The 17,443-nt window shown below is 39.7% G+C and overlaps 1 protein-coding gene across 1 annotated transcript in view; it reads left to right on the top strand.

The window, feature by feature from the left end:
* The window catches only part of FAT4 (FAT atypical cadherin 4), a 214,969-nt gene that overhangs the window by 141,868 nt on the left and 55,658 nt on the right, over positions 1 to 17,443 (top strand). The window contains exons 3-4 of the mRNA XM_066573773.1: positions 7,572 to 7,833; positions 10,098 to 10,448. Of these exons, the coding sequence (XP_066429870.1) occupies positions 7,572 to 7,833; positions 10,098 to 10,448 (613 nt within the window). The remainder of the gene's footprint in view (positions 1 to 7,571; positions 7,834 to 10,097; positions 10,449 to 17,443) is intronic.

Genomic DNA, 17,443 nt, shown 5'->3' with positions numbered 1-17,443 from the left:
AGCATTTCAGCATGTCTTGGTAATTACGATTATTGAAGCGGTTTTCTGAGACTTTAAGATTGATGGCCTGTCCTTACAATAGACAATCATTATTAGATCGGTGGAGGACTGACTGTTGCGTGTTGTTTACCAGATACAGCTCCATACTTAGTAGCAGCTGACCCTGGTATTATAATTTATTACTCTTTTGCCCATTCAGATGAATGGGACTGAGCTCTTATACCAGGCACAGCCACTACTAAAAGTATGCAGCTGTGTCTGGCAAAAAAATAGCTCTTTGATCTTCTTTGATGACCTAATTGGCAAGGGGGGCCAACAGTCAGACTCCACTCTATCTAATATTGATGGCCTAGCCTAAAATATCGTTCAAAATTTTTTTTGTTCAAACGAGGGAGAGTGAATGATATTTGTTCAGTCTAAACACGCGCCATTGACCATACGATGAGCGCCAATCTTCACTTTTTGTTCGTCGTTCATTTTATGCAGGCATGTAAGTCAGTTGGCTCATTCACCTATACAGCAAATGTGAATGACTAACAGATTTTTTGCTTGAAAGAGCCAACAATGTATCTACATGTATAACCAGGCTGCCTGAGCGAACGAGCTAACTGTGACATCATTCACTCGTTCGCTCGTTTAAATGATAAATCTGCTGGTCTAAATGGACCCTTAGGCCTTAGTCAGACGGGCGTTTTTTCGCGCGATTTGCGCATGCGCATGCGTCTAGCGATTTTTAAAAACCATTGCTTTGCAATGGTATCGGACACATGAGCGGTTTTTATGCGCTCATCCGATAAATTATAGAACAGAAATCGCAGATTGCACCTATCTGCGATCTGCGATTCCTGTTCTCTTCTCTATATGCGCTCAATGGGGCCGGCGGCAGCAGCGCCGACCCCATTGAGAGCATATACTAGACAAATCATTCTTCTCTGCCACAGCTGTAACAGCTGTGGCAGAGAAGAACGATGTTTGCCCATTGAATTCAATGGAGCCGGCAATACAGCCGGCTCCATTGAAAGCAATGGGCTGCCGGCGATCGCGGGATGAATTGTCGGGAAGGGCTTACATATATAAGCCCTTCCCTGCAATTCATCCAGAAATCTGTAAAAATAAAAAAAATATATATACTCACCTTGTCCCGGCAGACGGAGTTCAGTGCGGCAGGCCAGCAGTGGGTGTGAGTGGGTGTGAGTGAGAGCTGCCCCTGATTGGCTCAGCGCTGAGCCAATCAGAGGCAGCTCTCACTCACACCCATTCATGAATTCATGAATGGGTGTGAGTGGGCTCAGGGGCAGCTCTCACTCACACCCACTCACATCCACTGCCGGCCAGCCGCGCTGAACTCCGGGACAAGGTGAGTATATATATTTTTTTTATTTTTACACATTTCTGGATGAATTGCAGGGAAGGGCTTATATATTTAAGCCCTTCCCGACAATTCATCCCGCGATCGCCCGCAGCGCATTGCTTTCAATGGAGCCGGCTGTATTGCCGGCTCCATTGAATTCAATGCGCTGGACAGCTCCCGCCCGTTTCTATTGAAACGCGGCTAGGAGCAGTTTTTTCGGGTGATTTTCAGCCCTGGTCACGCGATTTGCGGATGCGCATCTGTCATGCGATCCGCAAATCGCGGCAAAAAACGCCCGTGTGACTAAGGCCTTAGGCTGCATTCCCATGAACGTATATCGGCTCGGTTTTCACGCTGAGCCGATATACGTCCTCCTCATCTGCAGGGGGGGAGGATGGAAGAGCCAGGAGCAGGAACTGAGCTCCTGCCCCCTCTCTGCCTCCTCTCCGCCCCTCTGCATTATTTGCAATGGGGAGAGGCGGGGCGGGGGTGGGGCTAATTCACGGAACTTAGCCCCACCCCAGTCCCACCTCCTTTCATTGCAAATAGTGCAGCAGGGCGGAGAGGAGGCAGAGAGGGGGCAGGAGCTTAGTTCCTGCTCCTGGCTCTTCCATCCTCCCCCGCCCCTGCAGTTGAGGAGGACGTATATCGGCTCGGCGGGAAAACCGAGCCTATATACTTTGTGGGAATGCAGCCTTAGGATAAGTCATCAGTTTGAAAGTCATAGATAACCCCTTTAACTCTTGAAAACATTGATAATCCATGATACCAGATTGCTGAACCTTGTGTACTACTGAAGGCCAGGTGTAGTGGGAAATTTTTAGCTCAGTTACTGTTACATAAATTACTGGTAGTGGTTAACTTTAGACTGTTATTTTACATACTAGTAGTACGGTCCATTATGCCAAAAAATACAACGGGCCCTAAAAGAATTGTTGTTGGTCATTTCTTTCATTTTTCAGGAAACATTAAAATGCAAATAGCAGAAATAGTTGCAAAGTAATAATCCTTCTAGTATTAGAGACGTGGACTCTCTACCATGAGTTGTTCTATGTTTTTTTAATATAAGATTTTTGTTTTTTATGGTTTTATCTTTTAACCCTTTCTAAACCACTGTCTGACCTCTGAAGACATCATGATTTAAGGCTGTACAGCTCTGATGTTGGAAGACATCCGTCGGGGTTCTCTTACTGTATATTGCCAGCCTCTCTGCTGTCGGAGTCTATCAAACGTTTCACCTCATGGAGTACTGGCTTTAGCCAGCATATAGCACCGTTGTATAATGGCAGAAAAAGAGTAAGCCCCCTAGGAAAACCAGGATACAAATTGGTTTATGGTTAATGGTTAATGGTTTTAGGCCATATTCACTTATGCACTGTTGGCTCTAGAATTTCTAGTGTAGATTGGGGGCAAAATCTATGAAGCAATCTTGAATGAAATTGGGGTGGCATGCTGAAAGCTGGACGGACCCATTATAGTCCACAGTTTCCTTCGGGCATCGTTCGGGTATGGCATATATAGAACCTGGCGCTTTGGATAATTTAATTGTTCAACTCCTATAACAAAGCTGGACAACAGAGCAGAATTCATACCTGCCTGAATACTTGGCTATCATCATGTAGTGAATTTTTAACAGCAGAAACTCTGCCGCAGATTTTGGTGCAGAGCCAAATCAAAATCTGCTCCAAAATCGGTGGTGAAATCCATGTGGATTTGGATGCAGATTTTGGCTTCGACTGTGGATTTTCATTGTGAATTTCCCCTTATTAAATGAAGGGGTGAAATCTGTTACATGTAGAGTTTGCCATGGATTTTCCTAAGAATTGAGTTAATACGGCTTGCCGTTTGTACGAGTAACTATTCCGACTACATCTTCTACCTCTTTTCAAACAAGGAATGTATTGTGCAGTGCCTGTCTGTTGGGACTGTGGACACCTGGTCTTTTCTCCCAAAGTTGTGGTCCTTCTGTTTAACATTTCTGTAATATCTTTTACATCACATATTTAAGTGACACCTTGGTATAAGTGGTAACTGACAGAAAGGAAATATCAATATTTCATTTCTCTTTTATGATAACAAGTCAGTGAATTGTTAACATTGTCAGCACCAAGCAGCCCTCTGCTGACACGTGGGGCTTACAGCCCTTATCTAAATAGTATCTTTGTAGATTTGGCTAAAAAAACAGAGCTCTGCATAGCACTGGATAATAAAAACTCTTTACTAACACTTACATTTTCCTTCCACTTGCATTTTATTTCTAATTGTGGAATGGTAAATGTATATAACTGGTATAATCGTGTTTAACTATTCAGATACCAATCAGGTCTTAGTATAATGTGGCATTATCGTTCTCAACTTTCAATGTCGAAAGAGTTTTATTACCTTCAATCTTTTCTCAGAATAGATACAGTATCTAAAGTAAATATATTCAACCCAAAATGTCTCAGTCTGTTTAATTTGCATGGCACATCCAAAAAGTTTCCACATGTGTCTGCTTGTTCAGGAGTCAGGAGGGGTATTATCACTCCTTAAGGCAAGCACCTAGAAGGTGAGTGAGGAGACTTATAAGGCCATTCATGTCCCTCTGGGAAATATATGCAAATAAGGCAGATGGAACAATACCTCTGCAGCGCCACCTATTGGATGGCAGCATTCTTGCAAATCAATGTCCGACCCTTTATACAGGTCTTTTGGAACAATGATTGGGAACTGCTTGTTCAGGAGGACATTTAGCATCTATCTGCTTCCCACAACTCAATAGCAGATAGCTGCTGTTATACCCTTTTCATAAACTTTTGACTGCCACTTTTTGCTGATAACAGATAAAATTGTTAATGAATTGGCATGAAATTGTAATTCTAAGAACTATGCAATGGACTAGGAAGCATCTTTTATGGGTGGAGGAAAATCCTTTGATTTGCCATTGATTGAAGGAATTCTTTACAATAAGGGGTGCTTTACACAAGCCGATAGTCAGCCTAGTAATCGCTCAAAAGAGCAATTATGGGTAACTTTGATCCTATGTAAACATGAGACCAAACAGAGCAAGTGAGTGAGAATCACTCGCTTGTTGGAGTCACTTGGTTTTTAGCTCACCTAAAAACCAAGTGACTATTGGCCCATGTAAACAGGTAGTTGTTTATGTATTAACGACTGCCTTTTTACTCTGAATGGAGGTCGGCAGCAGGAAGAGGTCTCCGATACATTCCACCTCCATTCACTGAAGAACTATATAACTCCTATATGATAGCGATAATTGTTAGGACTGCTATTGGGCACTTAAACGCCCGACAGTTATCCTGTGTAAAGGCACCCTAATAAGAGTTTATCCATTAGTAAGTAATTGCAAAATAATAGCAACATAAAAAAGCAAACAGGTATCTTGTGCCTAATGTTATGGGCACATATAATTAATTGAGGGAACGATGAATTTAGCCTGAGCTAGAGAATTTCAATGACTGAAATATGTAGTCAGGAAGAATTTTTTTTCCAAGGCCAAACTGACTAGAGTTTTGCCTTCCACTTTGTAAAATAGTCAATGTGTGATTAAGGATGAATCTGTTGGACATTTTCAATCTGTATAACCACAGTAGAATTCAATCAAAGATGCTTTTTTCTTAATCTTCAATAGCTAACAATAACTTATGACACAAGTATCAAAAAATGTAGAAGTTGTCATTATTGTAATTGCTACTCTACCAACTCAGGGTAATTCCATTACTACTTCATGAATTGGAAACGTCTACTTTTATTCACAGTACTGTATATTCGATGTTCTTCTTCAGCTTTGTTATGACTTTGATACAAAGAGACAACCTATTCTTAAGATGCCATTGAAGACACAGATCAAAGTAATTGCCTGAATACGATGAAAAGATTGTTGTGTTAGGTTACTGAATAGGCATTAGTTGTTGCATTTAATACATCATCTACGTGCAGTACATCTCGTAAATGAAATGTTACTTCAAAATAGCCTCAGGAAAAGTAGCGTAGTATGAATGCCTTTCCTCAGGCAGAAGTAGCTCGAATTTTTACACCAGAATTCACTTGCATTCATGCATTGGGTCCTTCAAATAATCAGACTTAAGAAAATGCTAGAGTAAACAAAATCTGAGCTGATAGAGTTTCGTCTCTTCTAACGCTTCAGGTGAAATTGGAATAATTTTCTACAGGTACGGCAAAGAACTTGGGGCAAAAAATAGAATAGCTAGTGATTCTTTTACTTTACTCCATTTGGTTTGATACTTTAATTCTCAAACAAGCTTTGACTTTGGTTGACTTCAGAAGTATACATAAACTCCTTGGTCCCAGTTCATAATCTGTAAAAGAGCATGCCATAACTTTGTACCAGCAGACCTCGCAGTGGAGCTCTACAGTATGTAGAACGCTTATATTGGCTCTTTAACGGGTCGGTCCTTTAATCAAATGCACATGATTACACTGCCCACTTTGCAACCAGGAAATTACACAAAGTCAACCACAACGAGAGGCCATGACTTTGTATTATATTGTATAATTACGTATATAGTATTATATTTTGACTTATTCTATGCTTTATTCTCTATGTGATACTTAATACATTTTTATGCTGTACTTTATACTCAATATGATTTATGACATGCATCTTCTTCAAATCATAAGAGTGATATTTATTACTGTAAATATCACAAAATAACTAGAGATGAGCGAACGTTTAGGGCAATTACTCGATCGAGCATTACTCGAGTAACTGTCTACTCGGGCGAAAAGATTCGGGGGGTGCCAGGGGCGGGAGGCGGCGGGGTGAAGCGTGGGGTAGCAGGGGGGAGCTCTCTCCCCCCTGCAACCACCAGCTCACCCCCGGCGCCCCCCAAATCTTTTCGCCCGATTAGGCAGTTACTCGAAAAAAGTGATGCTTTATCGAGTAATTGCTCTAAACGAGCACATTCGCTCATCTCTAAAAATAACCTTTACATCGGGTTAGGTTTGATAAAACATTAGTAAGTTAAGAAATCAATGATACTAATGTTCATTACGGATTGTTTTATAAATCATGGATTTCTGTATTTCAGTCATTTGACATTAAAATACATTTAATTTCTTTGTATGTTTCCATTTTTTGGTTTGTATTTAATTCAACAACATAATAGAAAGTGTCTGTTTGTATCATTTACAAGTTCGTATTACACAATATCAGTCACACTTCTAAATCCGACTCAACAAATAATGAAATGATATAAATCCAGTTAATTTTTTTTACAACATCTGTTTATAATTGTAATTACAGCTAAGGCTATTGACCTTTCACAGCCATCGAATTCCCTTGTTGTTTAAATGCATAAAGAAAATGTTATGATACTACAATAGCATTCAGCTTTATTTACATTACTTGCAGTCTTTCGTACAGCCAAGGATCTATGGCTTAGTTGAAGCAAGGGATGTAAAGAAAATCAATCTTGCAGTTAAAATTGAAAGCACTCATAAGAATAAAGCAGATGAACTGCATACAGTCCTCACGAGACTATATTATGAAGGGTGGATGTTGTAGAGTCTGATACATGTGACTTGGCCATACACATTAGATATAGATTGGCCAGGCGCACATAAATTTTGGTGATATCAGCCAATCATCTAATCTGTATTGCAGCCTACAACTCTCCACCAACTGAAGATGTCAGGGGAGACAAGGATCAGGCAGTTGTATTTTGACTGCCTGGTCCTTTTGTTCTTTAAAGATAAGCTGCTGTCAGAGGTGCCTGGCAGCAGCTTTCTACTCTTCCTGTATGCAAAACATATGCTCGCTCAACTCAGCCAAGCATATATATGTATTGGAGTTTAGGAAAGTTGGCTTTCAGTTAAATGAACATTCAATCAACACTATCTAATGGGCATGGGTAGCCCTACTCTGAGAGATTCATCAGTACCATATTTTCCTCTGAGGAGCCTATAGACACAAAATGACTGGAGTCTTATGGTCTTCCTTCTAATTAAATCATATCAAAAGCCACATCCCTTTTGAATCATATGGAAACCTTCAGGCTACATCACATTTTCATAAGAGTTTACCTGAAGAATTATACACTGACCAGCCAAGGCTTCACCTAAGCACAATTTTGAATATAAATGTGTTTCGTATTAATTTCTAGTTGCTTCTGCAAGTTCATTTCAATTACGTCTGCTTTACTACCTTCTTCAGTCTGCTCCTTTCTCTGACCTAAAAAATATGTTATTTCTTTTTTAGGGTCCTAATGCCCTTGTAACATATACAATTATTAGCGGCGCTGATGACAGTTTCCGCATCGACCCAGAGTCAGGAGATTTGATTGCAACCAAACGCTTGGACAGAGAACGCCGATCTAAATATTCCTTGTTAGTTAGGGCAGATGACGGTCTTCAGTCTTCAGACATGAGAATAAATATCACAATAAGTGATGTCAATGATCACATCCCAAAATTCAGCAGAGCCGTCTACTCATTTGATGTAGCAGAAGACACCATGCCAGGTAATCTAAGTGTCCTACACAATGTTCTTGTCTTTTTTTCTATTTAATAGAGCTTTTATAATGCTGTATATTTGGGGTTCTTGTTAGATTGGTATATTTCTTGCCAAAACAAGAGTAGATCCCTTCATAGGAAGACAGGAAAACCCAAGTGAAGGATGTTACAGGAACCATAAGACTAGCCATGTAAATTCATCTGCAGTTGAAAGTTTCTAGCCAAAAATATTCTTGGGGTATGTTTACACCTTGAGTAAGCCATGAGTAAGGGTGGCTTCACACGAGTGTGTTTATGTGTGTGCATACGCACGCGTGCACAAAAACACGCGTCTATTACAACCAATGCATTCCCTATGGTGTGTTCACATGTCCGTGTTTTACAGACATGCGCCTGTAAAGATAGGACATGCGTGCACCATAGGGAATGCATGCATTGTCTTCAATGGAGCCACAGCTGCTGCCGGCAGCTCCATTGAAGGCAATGGTCTGCTGGCACCCCTTAATTGTTTTTCAGGGAAGAGCTTTAAATATAAGCTCTTCCCTGAAAAACAACCATTTTAGTGTAAAAAAAAAAAAATATATATATATTTATACACTTACCTGTCAGCCACTGCTGTGTTCCCCGCGGGGATGAAGAACACATCTTCCACTTGATGTTTTCTTCATCCCCACGGGGAATAAAGAATTCCCTGCTGCGTCTGTCACAGATGTGACAGATGCGGCAAAGGAATTCTTCATCCCTGCGGGGAATAAAGAATCCCTACCACAGCTGTCACAAAAGATAGCTGCGGTAGGGGATCCAGCTGCCGGCATCCTGTAATTGTTTTTTAGGGAAGGGCTTTAAATATAAGCCCTTCCCTGAAAAACAAGGAAAACTAGTGTAAAAAATTAAAAAAAAACACATATCTTTCTTCAGCTGCCGCGGCTCAGCGGCGTCCTCTCTGCGCTGTCCCCAGCTCTGCAATGAAGTTCTTTGAGCAGGTGGGGAATTAAAATCCCCGCCTGCTGAAAGAACTGCTTCTGATTGGCTGAGGCGCTCAGCCAATCACAGTCAGCTCTTGTCTGTCATTCATTCAGTGATAGCTGCCTGTGATTGGCTGAGCCAGGAGTGCCGTCTCTATTGAAGGCAAAGCACGCACCTGCATACATGCGTGTTTTTGCGTGTACAAGGGTGTGCACATATGTACGCACAAACACACGCTCATGTGAAGCCACCATAAGAATAGATATATCATCAGAAATGCATAGATCAAGCTCTGAACATGTCTGTACATTTTTTATGTTTTTGGATATTTAATAAAGAAGGTTGGAATTTTTTTCCACGTTAAAGTTGCTTGACCATAAGAATAGTCATGCAAATTCACCTACAAATAATCCTAGGGTGCATTCACATCTGTGCCATGCCTCTTTGCCTAGTTTCCGCTTGACTGTTGCATTTTATTAATAGAAAAGCAAAATAAACATTTCTGTGATGGGTTCAATTGATTTAAATGTGATTTTTAGTCTTTCTGTTTGTTTCGTCAGGGAGGCGTACCACATCTCCTAAACCAAACCCCTCTGTACTCCACCTGATAACATGCTCCCTGTCCTACTGACTGCAATCCCTGCTAGCCGCAATCAACCACCACCAGCAGTCATACCGATTCAGCCCCTATTTGACACAATTTGACCATTGTCTATGTGTATAGCATCCCTCATTCTCCACCTCGCCATACCGCACACATCTCCAGCCCTTTATTTTCTGTATTCCCCCCATTATTTGTAGTAAGTAAGCTCGTTGGAGCAGGACCCTCACCCTTACTGTTTCCATCAATTGATTACTACATGTAACCATGATTTTTGTATCTTTGTTTTTTGGATCTGTTCTCCCCCTGTTTTGTAAGCGCTGCGGAATATGTTGGCGCTATACAAATAAAGATTATTATTTCCATTAGCTTTCCATTTTTTTTACTGGAAACAAAGCAGTGCTTGCAATACAAAACAAAAGCTAAAGGAATGGAAGAAATAGAAAGCCTATAAATCCAATTGAAATCAATGTGTTCCATCACATAAAAAATGTATGTCTGATTTATATTCAAAAAATGGAATAGAAAAGCGAAAACTTGGTGGAAAGGCATGCCACAGGTATGAATGCAGCATTATGAGACTTCAGCTTTACATACATCTTGAATTGACTCTCATCTGACAGATTTAAGTTACATTGTACTTCATTTTTCCTAGTGATTTTTACTGTACATTTTTTGACTGCTTCTATCACTTTTTACAATCAGGTTCCATTGTAGCTGCAATATTGGCCACAGATGATGACTCCAGTATTAATGGCGAGATCACCTACACTGTTACCGATGATGATGAGGATGGCATGTTCTTTCTCAACCCCGTGACTGGAGTATTTAATGTAACCCGTCCACTGGATTTTGAAGTACAACAGTATTACATTCTGAGTGTTTGCGCACAAGATGGCGGGGGGCAGTCCTCATATGTGAGAGTTTATTTCAATATTTTGGATATCAATGACAACCCTCCAGTCTTCAGTTTGAGCTCTTACAGCACTTCTGTAATGGAAAATTTACCAATTGGATCAACAATTCTCACATTCAATGTGACTGATGCGGATGAAGGTATGCAGCTTTCTACAACTAAATTCATTTAATCTAATGCATTCTATACAGACAAGATGCTTCTTGTGGTCTATATCTGCTGCCAAGTATTTTTTGATTATGTGGCATTTTCTAATCCAGAACGTCAGTATATATCATTTATCGTTAATTAAAATCACTACTATCTAATGAAAATGGTAGTGATTTGTCTACGTTTATGACAGGGTATGCCGTCTGTTTGCAGAGATTTTAATTTTTATTAATACAGATAAATTTTATGCTCTGTGGGGAAAATGGTGAGTAATTTAGAGTTGCACGGTTCACTTTCCTCTTGATTTAATGGTTTGGTTGCAGATTGTAATCTTTCACTGCTTGCGTCCAGTATAGGGAGCCAAACATCTTGTTTTAATGGCAGTTTGTGCTTTGACAGTGCCTGATAATTATAGAAATTGATGGGGTAATTATATAACTTGTTTGCTATTGTGATCATCCCTCGGTGTTCAAAGATTTTTTGTTCTTTGTGTAGAAGGATAATGGATAACCCAATGGAAACCTATGGAAACACAACAAATATACAATAGATCTTCATAAATTAGCTGCTATAACTGTCTAACCTTAATAGGCAGCTTTCCCAACTGCCAATATCAGAGAATCACTATGTATCACTGTGCTTCTATATTAGGCCCTGTACACGTTAGCTTCATGACTTCCATTAATGTAGCCATGACAGCTTTGGCAAATAAATAGTGAAACAGATCCTAATAAATCCTGATGAATCCGATTGACTTTTAACAAAGTCTCTTAAGTTTCTGTTGAGTGTGTACTTTTTATCAGTAAAACTAGCACTGCATACTATGCTATTACAATAAAAAAAAATAAATATATATATATATATATATATATATAAACTTGACAGAACAGAGACTAATGACAATTTGAACTGACCATTTTAGTTCAAATTTCCCCAATTCAATATCTGTTTGGAGTCTGCTTGGGCGTCCTGTGTTTTCATGAGCTTTCTCTGGGTACCCTAAGGTTTTCATGCATTCCTTAAAAGGGTCATCTGGGACTTCAGGCCTTTTTTATATTGATGACCTATCCTTACGATGGGTCATCAATAAATGATGACAGGAGCCTGCCTCTCATATTCTCCACCGAGCAGCTGATTTCTGGTACAGGTGTCAGTGTAAACAGTATGGAAATCAGATTGTGATTCCTGTACTGCAGCAGCCAAGGTTGGTAGTGCAGGCGCAGCTCCTATTAAATCCAATGGAGCTGCACCTGTACTACCAACCTGAGCTACTGCCATATGGGTGCTGCAGTCTGCTTCCAGTGGTGTCCATACTGACAACGGTGCCAGGAATCAGTTGATTGGTGGGGATTCTGAGCAACAGATCCCCTCCCATCATCTGTTAATAAACTGTCCTGAGGATAGGTCATCAAAAAAAAAAAATGCCCGAAGTCCCAGAGAACCCCTTTAGCCATGCTTAGGACAGTTGTTTTATGGTAAAAAATAATCCAAGTATATAAATGTCTGGAGACAGAAAGACAATACTCTGTCTAAGGGCTCGTTCAGACGAGCGTGTTTTGGTGCGTCCATACGCACACACAAAAACATGCTTGTATTTACAACACTGCATTCCCTATGGTGTGTGCACATGTCTGTACTTTGCAGGTGTGTGCCTGCAAAGATAGGACATGCGTGCACCATAGGGAATGCACGCATTGTTTTCAATGGAGCCGCGCCTGCTGCCGGCGGCTCCATTGAAAACAATGGCCTGCCGGCTCCCTGCATTCCTTTTCAGGGAAGGACTTTACATATAAGCCCTCCCCTGAAAAAGAAGGATTTTAGTGTAAAAAAAAATAAAAATGCAGCCATTCTCTTCAATGGAGCCGCTTCTGCTGCCGGCAGCTCCATTGAAGACAACGGTCTGCTGGCACCACCAAATTGTTTTTCAGGGAAGAGCTTTACATATTGGCTCTTAACTGAAAAGGAAAAATTTTGGTGAAAAAAAAAAGCAGCCATTCACTTCAATGGAGCCACTGCTGCTGGCGGCGGCTCCATTGAAGACAATGGTCTGTGGCACACCTGAATTGTTTTTCAGGGAAGGGCTTTACATATAAGCCCTTCCCTAGAAATCCATTAAAAGTGATTTAAAAAACAAAAAAAATAGATACTCTCCTCACTTCAGCTGCCGTGTGAATGTGTTAATTGTATTAACTCTTGCTTTTATATAGTAATATGATACTTTTATAAAACATATGTAAACTAATGCAGCGTATAGATGGGGAGGGAATGAGTAAGCGTTCTTCCTTCCCATTGGGAATTTCACAACATAGGAGCTTCAATAGTTACTTGTGTAAACTTGAGAGTGATAAAACTGTGTGTTGGGAGTAACTACAGACATCTGGGTTCCTGGCATATTGGGCAGATTTCATTTTTATGCCAAAACAGCTGCTAGTAAAGTTAGGGAATTCATTATTCGGAACACCAAGCACATTGTGAATAGTGGGATGATTTAAATAAAATGAAGATTGTTTACTTAGATAATTTCAAGTATTTATTTTCAGCAATATGCTAAGTACTCCAGTTACCATGACAACTAATTGAGACAAAACACTTGAATTAAGATTGTGTAGTAAATCAAACCCCTATCTTTCTGGCAAATGCTATTAAATATAAAAATGCAATTAAAGTTTTCATATACTAATTGCTTTAATTAGACTGTATATTATGTCTCAATGTCAATTGCATATTCTTAGCCTTATAAAAATCCTTCATCCTTAGAATGTTTATCCTTCGCTTTACAAAAAGGATAGTAGAGATCTTGTTAAGTCTATTAACAGTCATGTTATTGATAACAAATGTCAATATACAGTATAATACATTTCTTCATAAGAGGGCAAATAACTCTAAACCAGTTTCCAAAATGTATATAATATTATGGAAAAGAATAAACAGAACAAATAGATGGATCTCAGACATTTCTAAGGGTCCTTTTAGATGAGCAGTTATCGTTGGAATGAGCAAATAAGTGAGTGACGTCACCACTAGCTCATTCGCTTGGGCGCTCTGTTTAGACAGGCATGTACATCGTTGGATCGTTCAAACGAGAATCGCTCATGTTTACTGTGCAAGTGAATGAGAAGGACTGAATGAATGCTGTTTAAACCGAATGATAAATAACATAGTATGCTAGGCTGGAAAAAGACAAATGTCCATCCAGTTCAGCCTGTTTCCACCTCCCTTGTTGATCCAGAGGAAGGTGAAAACACCCATTAAGGCAGAAGCCAATTTACCCTATTTTGGGGGAGAAAATTCCTTTCCGACCCCCTAATGGCAGTCAAAATAATCCCTGGATCAACATTTGAAAGGTTTCTTCCTGATTCCAAGACTGGTAATCGGAAGATACCCGGATTAACAGCCCTTCTGGTTATTTAATGTCTATATCCTGTAATATCATAGCATTCTAGAAAGGCATCTAGTCCCCTCTTAAATTTCTTTATTGATTTTTCCATCACCATGACCTCAGGCAGAGAAATCCAAAGTGAACACGCCAACGATGATACTTATGACTGCATAAAATGTACGATGATTGTTGTTCGGTCATTGGATATGTTTAAACTGAATGATATTGTTCACTTTTGCTCGTTTGAACGATTTTTTGAACATTTCGTCTAAAAGCACCTGGATACTATCTCTTAGGAAAATGAAAGGTGCACAGAGAAATGAATCTATCTATCCTGTTGGATCTTTGCTTTCCCGGATGGCAGTCATACACATTAACCCTTTGCACCCGAATTTGTATCCTGGTTTTCCTAGGGGCTTTGCTGCTGTTATACAATGATGCTATTCGATGGCTTAAGTCAGTTTTGCATGAGGTGACACGTTGGATAGGCTCCGACAGCAGAGAGGCTGGCAATATACAGTAAGAGAACCCTGACGGATGTCTTCCAACATCAAAGCTGTACAGCCGTAAATCATAATGTCTTCAGAGGTCAGACAGTGGATTGGAAAGGGTTAAATCTTGATCAGTGGAACCTGCCAATTATGGCGGGATTAGCTGATCATCCAATGTATGTAGGGACCTCCCTATTCTCCCCCAACATTGGATGTCAAGGAAGATAAGTATTGGGGAGTTCGATTTCAACTGCCTGATCTTTTTGTTTTCCGGAGATATCTAGCAGTAGCTTCCTCCCTCGCTACATTCACAACACATAATCGACTGAGCATGTATTTGTATGGGGAAGGGTCAAATATTCAGCCGGCAGCTATCTAAAATCTATAAGCAGCCTTATACTTTACTAATCGACTTTAGACTATTGGAAGAAAAAGCCAGTAATCTGAAAGAAACTGAGAGGAAGTTAAATGTTTTATTGATAACTTTCTATAGTGGTTGGACTGAAATTAAAAAGGTTACTTGGGCAGCACATAGTCTCATCATCTAATAGTCTGCTGCAGTTTACTTCAGCATTATGGATTAATTAAAACTTCTAAACCAAAACCTCTCATGGGTCTAATTAACTGGATCCCAGAGGACTAGATTTTGCGATTGTAATAAAGATACTAAAATGTGCTTGTCTTATGTTCTTCTGAGAGCGATCCTAATTAGCATAACTTTCGGAATTGAATATTATATTTCATCCATATTTTATATACATACATGACTGCCTGAATTCCACAATATAGCACTATCATAGTCAGGTCCATATTTTTTTTTTCAGCTTTTTTTAATCTTTTAATCTATGTACCCCCCAGTATTACTACTCCAGTAATATTGTTTGTTTTTATCTCAGTAGCTTCCTGAACATTGTGCTTGCAAACTTTAGCTCTACACCCTTTCCAACTATGGCCATTCATGATTAATGCTTGCAGGAATTTACACAAAGGAACTGTCCGCTGTTCAGGAAGTTTCCACGTACAGCAATCATGAATATTTACAACAATGACACTCTTCCAAATCCAGTCAAAGGAAAATCCTTACTGTGACTGCTGAGGCTTTACAAATCAGTGGTCACATTAATCTGTTTTGCTATATTTCATCTTCTAGGAATAAGAGTTTCTCTCCAAGCTGAACTATAAAATCCATATTTTCATGCCTATGAAAATGAATGCAAAAATTAGAGAGTGAGTTACAAAAAATGGTCAGACATGTAGGCATCTTCCTCAGCTTCCAATGATCTCTATAGTCATTTTTTTAAATTATTCAAAAGTCTTGTTTTTAATGTAATTTTTTCCTATCTTGGTTAGTGATGGCATGTTGGATCTCTAGGATATGCCATCATTTGCTGACCGATAAGTGTCAAGTGAATAGAGAGGGGTGGCATGAGAAATAGATGGAGTAGGCAGCTACTTATGGTGCCAATTAGGTGACATAGTTTGGATTTCAAAGAAAAGAGACAATATTATACTTTATTTTTTTCCCAATCAGTGCTTCCCTGTATGAATAAAAATTCTAAAGATTGGTGTGACAGGGGATAATTAATGAGCGGTTGTCCATCTGATGACAATCACGCTAGACTTTGAGAATCAAGGCAGAAGGAGCAAATGAAACCACTGCCTAGAGCACCAAGGCAGCTTGTCCTACCCCTGAGTTGCAGTACTCTGCAGGGGACATCTCATAAGAGGCCACAGTGCTTAAAGGGGTTTTCCAGGACCTATTTTATTGACGACCTATTGAATTCAATGGAAGCTGTACCTGTAGTACCAAACCAGCTACCTGTTTCTAGCAGTGTCAACACTGACAGTGAGCCAGGGATCAGATGAACATCAGGGATCCTGAAGGTCAGAGCCCTGCTGATCAGCTACTGATGACCTTTTCTGAGGATAGGTCAAGAATAGTAAAAGTTATAGAGAATCCCTTTAACACAGTTCTCTGACTCCTTCGTTTTAGCATCCACAGTGTTTTAAGGACAATACTGCCTATGCTGTGGAAATGATACAGTTAGACATTCCAAAGTGAGATCTTAGGTACAGTTGCTATTATTGGCCCATTTATCTATTTCCTTCTCAGATTATGCAACTTAGGGAACAATGCCCATTGGTTGTATTCTTATTAGTAAGTGCCAACATACCTATGCTGTTGCCTGCTTAGTCGGAAATACCCATAAAGCACTATTTTCATTTAAGCAAAAGTTAGCTTATCTTACAGTCAATTTTACGGTCATATTGGATTGTCATAAAATTGTTACAGCAAAGTTGCAGGAATGTACGGAAGTCTACCAAGAAAATGCTTGCCTTGCAGATTTAATCATTAATTTGTAGAACTAATGGTATTCAGCATTACCTGAGGCTCTCTTAACCATATAATCACACTAGGTACTTGCCTCTGAAAGCTTATGTTAAGAAGAGCAAATAATGTTAAGAGCTTTCAATGTTAACTGTAGGTAACACTTTTCTGTTGTATTGTGCAGTGCTTATTAGTTGCCCATTTCCCACCTTAAGGCCCATTTACACACACAGATAATCTTTCAAAAGATTGAAAGATCAGCGATCATTTTGCATAAAGTACTAATAGGCACTAATTGTTATTAGAACTTTATAAGCTTCATTTGTATGCAAATGAGCTTTTGGGAGCTGTTGCAGAACTCAGCAGGAGGTCTGAGTTCTGTAATTAGCTCAATTGTTCAGCCACGGGCTGCTAAGAGAAAACAATGCAATCTCTAGCTCCCCATGGAGAATTCAGCTCCATGGAAAGAAGACACAGCATATCGTCCTGCTTATCAGCTGTTCTGCTGGTGGAGCTGACTGCTGAGAACAGCTGATAAAATATTATCAGCTGTAATCAGCTCACCCTGGGCAGAGGACAGAGTGCAGTCCTGCTTATTAGCTGTTCTGCGAACACTGGTTTTCAAGCAGAACTGAAAACCATTGTTGGACAGAAAACGGAAAGATGAGCACATTTAGACACAACGATTATCGCTCAAAAGTTGTTGCGTGATAATCGTTGTGTCTAAATGGACCTTTAGAAATCTAGGTTACATGATAAGTAATTTCTGGTTGAATAAATAAAATA

The sequence above is a fragment of the Eleutherodactylus coqui genome, chromosome 7, assembly GCF_035609145.1.
Source record: "Eleutherodactylus coqui strain aEleCoq1 chromosome 7, aEleCoq1.hap1, whole genome shotgun sequence".
Taxonomy (NCBI): domain Eukaryota; kingdom Metazoa; phylum Chordata; class Amphibia; order Anura; family Eleutherodactylidae; genus Eleutherodactylus; species Eleutherodactylus coqui.
The sequence above is the reverse complement of the archived record's forward strand: the minus strand, read 5'-3'. Positions and strand labels throughout refer to the sequence as shown.